Raw genomic sequence first — 7,057 nt, forward strand, 5'->3', positions numbered from 1 at the left:
TGAGAGAGAGAGAGAGAGAGAGAGAGAGAGAGAGAGAGAGAGAGAGAGAGAGAGAGAGAGAGAGAAATGACTAAATTTTCTCACCTGATGAATGCCTCTTGTGGTGCCTGGGAAATGAGGGAATGTGGTTAGGTTCAAACTGTACTAAGGGACTTATATTCAGTTCAGAAGAAAGGTCACTTGGAACTTGCACAATGGAAGGTGGGGCTGGAGAGAGCGGGGGAAGATTAGATGTAGTTGTGTTGGAGTTTGGTCCCACAATTAGCTATCTTGGTGAAGATGGGATGAGATTTAGCTTTCTGCCCTATGATTGACTCATCTTATATACATCCCATTGGAGTCAGGCCCTGGCCTTGCCATATGACCCCAATGCCAACTTTGAAGATTATTGATATAATGGGTAGAGCCTGGCCTTGGAGGCAGGAAGACTTGGGTTAAAGTATTGTCTTTCACATAAATGGGCTTTGTGACTATGGGCAAGTCATTTAACCTCCAGTGCCCCAGGCAACTCTCTGAGAGTGTAAGTTAAAAGCAAGTTAGTGATTTATGCCAGTGAAGGGAGCTGCTTCACCTACACCAATGAAATCATAGGCATATACCAATAAATAATGTTTACATAGTACTTTCACATATATAAGATGTTTTAGTATTTCATTGGAAAATCAGATACCTTGTGATGTATGTGCTCTAGGTATTTTTGTTTCTGTTTTATACATCACGCCATGATTTGAATGATCTTCCTAACTCCATGATTAGTAATTATGGTCCATCTATGCCTTGCTGCTACTTCTTATATAATTGTAACAACAAGACAAATAACAACAACAATTAGTGTGTATTTTGTTCTTTTAATTCTGGTCTTTACCTTGCGTTACTTCAAATAATTCTTTTAAAATTTCTTGATATTCCTTGTTTGTTTTTAAATGATAATTGCATTCTGTTGATATATTGTAGTTTCATTCAGTTATTTAAGTGTTGATTGTTGGCAGTTCTGCAGTTACATATAAAGCTGCTGTATGTGTTTTTTGAATATATTACTTTTTTCATCATAATGCTCAGGGTATACTACCAATAATGGGAAGGCCATTTCATATTGTGAACAACTCACAATTTCATAATGAGATGGGATAAATAAAATTTTGGATTTTACCAAATTTAATCCATTATGATGTTTTCTTTTTTTTTTAATTGTTTAAATGGTTCATCTGGAAAACTAAATCAAACAATGGAAATCACCTGTAATATTTTCATAAATATTAAGATAAATAGAATTCAAATATATATTTCCACTTAAGTATACATATATGTATATTTTAAAAACTGTATCTGTGATTAATTCTCCTTTTTGGTATATTGCCATTTTTATTCATGAATAGAATCCATGATGATTGTTTCAGTGTCAGTCATATATTCTTTTGATAGGTCATCCATCCTGTTTAAAGTTTTCTCCAGAATTAACAGTTCGTGTGAAGGCCTTACGGTGGCAGTGCATTGAGTGTAAAACGTGCAGCTCTTGTCGAGACCAGGGCAAAAATGCAGTAAGTACTTCTGCTTTCCTGATTAGACATTCTGTTTATAAATAGATATTTGGCATTCTGGAGAGAATGTTTAAACCACTTAAAAGAACCAGCTGTTTTCCTGATACCCTTGGGTAAGTTAGAAGCACCTATTTATATGACATTAATTGGTATACTAATTACAGATCATTCTTACCTATGAATTAAAGCAGGTTTTTGTAAGGACCTCTATTGGACAAATTATTTTTGAAGGTTAGTTCTGGTTATTATATGTATTTGAAAGTAGTGAAATTATAGTTCTTTAAAAATTCCTTGTAAAGTACACCTTTGCATTAATTCGCATGGGTGTCTCATTCTCTTAGTCCAAATTAAGGAGGTGTCCTTTTTTCATTCATTTGACATACATTATTCAAGAATGCAACCCAACTTTATTGAGGGTTCATGAAGACACGGTTCAGGTATATTTTGTTAGGCATGTTTTGTTACGTAACATTAAGCAGAACTACCTTTTCTTGTTATTTTTGTAGGATAACATGCTCTTTTGTGATTCATGTGACCGAGGTTTTCACATGGAATGCTGTGATCCTCCACTCACCAGGATGCCGAAAGGTGATGCATTTTGAAATCTAGCTGAAAGAGGAAAGGGACATTGTGGACGTGGGTGAAAGATAATGTTTTTCACTTCTTAAAATATGGGAATTCTCTGCAGCTTTCTATTTGAGAATGCTGATAATCTTATAAGTAGGAAGACACTTGTTTCCCTGAAGTGGAGGTAGTCTTTCTATTTATACATAAGAGAATTCCTGTAGCATGAACTTAATACTGCTTGCCTATAATTTTCACAGATAATGTTGTGGAAGGTATGGTTAACTCAGTGTCAAAATTTGATAATTCTGGTTTCTTCTTTATCCATCTTCTTGTGATTTGTAGCATTTGATCTGAGGCTGTTACCTTGTTGGTAAAAGAAAGCCTAACATAGGTCACATACACTGAGTTCCTCTGTTTCTGAAGATGGAAATGGCGTATATACTTCAGACTTCAGTATTCTACAGATACATGTGTGGAAAGGGTCAGATGTGTGTGTGTGTGTGTGTGTGTGTGTGTGTGTGTGATATGAATAATAATAGAAGGGAAATGTCCTTCCTCTTCCTTGCCCATCTTCAGTTTTTTTTTTTTTTCCAAGTTGTAACACAAAGACTATATTGGTTGTATAGTTTTACAAATGATTTTGAAAAATCCACCCTCCTAGGACTCCCTTGCATTTTACAGGCTTTGGGAAAGTCTAATGACATTTTCTCTCAGCTTAGTGTTTCTGAAGGCGTTGAGACTATTTATACCAGCACTGATTTGACATGAGATTTTATTTTTTTATAGGCATGTGGATATGTCAGATTTGTCGACCTCGGAAAAAAGGAAGAAAACTTCTCCATAAAAAAGCAGCACAGATAAAACGGCGCTATGCCAATCCTATAGGACGGCCCAAAAACAGGTTAAAGAAACAAAATACAGTGTAAGTACTATTTGTAATAGGATCAGATAGAAGAAAAATGTAAGAAAGGGCCTATTCTAAGAAGATATATCTATCTTCCTTGAATAATTTCCATAGTACTTATTTGTACTTCTATAAGAAATATCACTGTTCCCTTAGGTGAAGTTTTAATTATTCCATTGATCATTTCTTTCAAAGACAGCAATGCATAGTGGATATGAAACTGTTTAAGCAAAGGCTAGATAGACATCTGTCAGGGATGTTATAGAAAGGATTGATTCATCTATGAACCTAAGACTTCACTGAACTTCAGTGGCCATCATGTTTACTCCAAGGGTACCCTTATTTGGAGAACTCTAGTGAAGGAGAAACTACTGTCTCCCACAACAGCCCATTCCACTTTTGGGTAACTAATTGTTTGGAAATTTTTCCTTATAGAAAGTCTAAATTTTCATCTCTGCAGGTTCTATTGCTTCCCCTCTGAGGTCAAGCATAATAAGTCTAATCCCTCTTTCACATGACAACTTATTAGATATTTGAAGGCAGCTGTCATGTCCCATTCCCTTCACAACCCCCACGCCCCTCCCCTACTGTAGCTCTTAGTCTTTTCTACTCCAGGCTAAAAATCTCCAATTCATGATGGATCTGGGCCATGACATCATGGCATGCTTTCAGTTGTCATGTTTCCCTTCCTCACCTTCCCCCCAACACACACATATCACATTCTCTTACTGTAGCCTAATGTGTCTGTAGTTTTTTGGGCTGCCATATCACACTGTTGACTAACATAAACATTGCAGTCCACTAAAACTCCCAGATTTTTTTGAGAAAAATGATTTATATAGCCATCCCACTCTCACCCCTTACCCCCATCCAAAATGTTATGTGCCTGTGAAGTTGATTTCTTGACTTTAGGGGTAAGAACTTAACCATATTAGAATTTATCTTAATTGATTTGATTTTTTAGTCTAATCAATTAAGATCTTTTTGTGGGCTGTCACTGTGTTATTTAACCTTTCTAGATTTGTGACCTCTGTAAATTTGATAAGCCTTTCATCACTGTCTTTTTCTCATATGTTAATTAGCTATTCATTCATCAAACATTCATATTAAGCATGTGCTCTCTGCCAGGCACTGTGCTGTCATTGGGGGTTACACAGAAAAAAAAATGAAGTCCCAGCTCTTAAGGAGATTAGTATCTAGTCTAAGGAGAGAAAATGCACATATATAGGTATACATAAAACATATACAAGATAGTTACTAGCTAATTTGGAGGGGAAGGTACTAGCAGCTATGGATGTCAGGATAGACCTTATATAGAAAATGTTCCTGAGCTGAGTTCTTGAAAGAATCTAGAGATTCCAAGAGGTAGAGGTGAAGAGAGAAAATATTCCAGTCATGAGGAACAGAAATTCAGTGTGGCTGAATTATAGGGTATGTTGAAGGAAAGATACTATGTAATAAGATTAGGTTAGGGTCAGATTGTGAAGGGTATTAAATGCTAAACAAAGAAACTTTATTTGATCTGTACTAGTAGGGAGCCACTGGAATTTATTAAGTAAGGGGATGATATTGTAGGACTTGTTTTTTAGGTACATCACTTTGGCAGCTGTGTGGAGGATGGATTGAAATGGGAAGAGACAGAAGGCAGAGACAACATTCAATAGGCTATTTTAGTAGTGTAGGAGAGAAATGATGAGGGCCTGAACTGGGGTGGTGGTTATATGAATGGATAAAAAGAGATGAATGTGAGAATCGTATGAAAGTAGAAATGACAATTGAGTAACTGATATATGGCGTAAGAGTAGTTGTGGATGACTCCAGAGTTATAAACTGAATGAAAGGATGATGGTGCCCTTGAAGAGGAAATAGGGATGATTGGAAGAGGGGTGGCTTTAGGAGAAATATAATGAGTTTTATTTTCAACATGTTGCATTTGTATTTGAAATGTCCATTAGGCAATTGTTGATATTGGACTAGAACTTAGGAGAGAGACTAGGGCTGATTACACAGTAATGGGAATGTCCTGAAGTAGTGATGATAAGTAAGCTCATATGAGCCAGTGAGGTCACAGAGGGAAAGATATAGAGAGAGAGAGAGAGAGAGAGAGAGAGAGAGAGAGAGAGAGAGAGAACAAAATGATGAGAATTAAGAAAATGACTCAGAATTATGCCTTCGATTCACCTGCATTTAGAAGTCATGAAATGTATGTTATCCTCCAAAGGTGATTCAGCAGGAGACATAGCTGTCTTAGTTATAAAAGGAATTTTTGGATAGTTCTGAAAACTCAAAGAAGAGGGAGTATCCATGAGGAGAGGATGGTGAACAGTGTCAAATACTGTAGAAAATCGAAAGGATGAAGAATGAGAAAGGATGGTCAGATTTTGCATTTATATCATTGGTAGCTTTGGAGAGATCAGTTTCCATTGAGTGTGACTAGAAGCCAGATTGTAGAGGTTTTAGAAGAGAGTGAGAGAAGAAGTAGAAGGTAGTAAGTGTAGACAGCTTAAGGAATTGGCTGAAAAAGGAAAGAGAGCTATAGCTAGCTAGCAAGGATGACAGGCTCTAGTTAAGGTTTTATTTTTAAATGAGACGTTAATGAGTTTTTTTGTAGGTGGCAGGGAAGGAATGAATAGACACATTGAAGATTAGATAGATGTGATAATAATGGAGACAGTCTGCTGGAGGAGATGAGAGAGGGGTAGGATCAAGACATGTAGAGGAAAGGTTGACCCTGGAGTAGGAGAAGGGCCACATCTTCATCAGAGATTGGAGGAAAGGAGGACATAGTTGAGAATGATGTCAAGGGAATTTAAAACATGAAGAAGAGAATAGGTAGTTCATAGCAAGTGATCAGTATTTCCTCAGTAACAGATGAAGCTCTCAGATTTGGGGGTAGGGGATGGGATGTGGTATACAAGGCTTATAACAGCTGCATTGAATGAGATAGAAAATCACTTTGAGAACAGTAAAAGGATCACACCAAAATCACTGGAACTACTAGAGACCTTCAAATTTGTTTCATTAGAGAGTAGTTTTTGGGTATAGCCACTTAACTCATTCCAAATCTACTTAACAGTATTCTTCACAGGAATAGTGTGAGAGGCTTTGCTAAATCTAGTAAACTATATCTGTAATATCTGATCTATATATATAAATACTGATCTACCACTTGCTGATTAACTGGCCCTTTGACAATTCCATTCACCATGATATCCCTTGATGTCAACATTATTTGGATACTTCACCTTTGGTTAGAAAGGATCTACTCTTAAGTGCTGGGAGCTGAGTTGGTTGTGAAGGTGGAATAGGATTCAGAGATTGATTCTTTGCCTTTTGATTTTAGTTTTTTTGTTACCTATAGGATGTTGAAATCATAGAATTCTATGATATTCATAGAAAGGACCCTTGGTTATCAGCTAGGCCAGTTCCCTCATTTTATAGATGAAGAAACCAAGGCCTAGAAAGGAGAAAAGTCTTGCCCAAAGTCATGTAGGTAGTAAATGGCAGAACCAAGATTTGAACCCCAGATCCTCTTGACTACAAATACATTGTGATGCTCTTCCTATCCTGAATCATAAGCTTCATGAAAGATGTGCCTGATAAGTTGAACCTTAAAGAAAAGGAGGGACTTCAATAGAGATGAGGAAAGAATCCATTTCAGCATGCATTCCTTTATGAGCAAAGGCAAACAGATAGTAACTAGCAAGAAGAGAACTGGAGACTTGGATAGTTTGGCTTGTGCTTTAGCCTTGAAAATATGATTGAATATATTTAGGTCTGCAGGGCTTTTAGCCTAGCCCCTTCCTTAACAATAACTTAAACTTAACGCTGTCATGAAGATAATGTACCTGAAATACCGTGTTTCCCCGATAATAAGACCTATCCCGAAAATAAGCCCTCCCCTTACTGTGTAAGATTCCTCTAAAATAAGCCCTCCCCCAAAAATAAGCCCTAATGAGATTGCTACTGTAGTGAAGGTGATCCCCTGTGCTACACGCTACATTACGGTACCCTCTGTATGCACCGTCCCCCCCCCCCCCCCCCCCCC

The 7,057-nt window shown here is 37.1% G+C and overlaps 1 protein-coding gene across 5 annotated transcripts in view; it reads left to right on the top strand.

Moving 5' to 3' along the window:
- The window catches only part of KAT6A (lysine acetyltransferase 6A), a 160,114-nt gene that overhangs the window by 85,845 nt on the left and 67,212 nt on the right, over window positions 1–7,057 (top strand). For all 5 annotated transcript variants that reach the window (XM_069075828.1, XM_069075830.1, XM_069075831.1 and 2 more), the window contains 3 exons: window positions 1,423–1,538; window positions 2,045–2,126; window positions 2,892–3,027. In XM_069075828.1, the coding sequence (XP_068931929.1) occupies window positions 1,423–1,538; window positions 2,045–2,126; window positions 2,892–3,027 (334 nt within the window). The remainder of the gene's footprint in view (window positions 1–1,422; window positions 1,539–2,044; window positions 2,127–2,891; window positions 3,028–7,057) is intronic.

Source organism: Petaurus breviceps, unplaced genomic scaffold (assembly GCF_028583685.1).
Source record: "Petaurus breviceps papuanus isolate PSGF00001 unplaced genomic scaffold, PetGlider_PUasm1.0 90919, whole genome shotgun sequence".
NCBI lineage: Eukaryota > Metazoa > Chordata > Mammalia > Diprotodontia > Petauridae > Petaurus > Petaurus breviceps.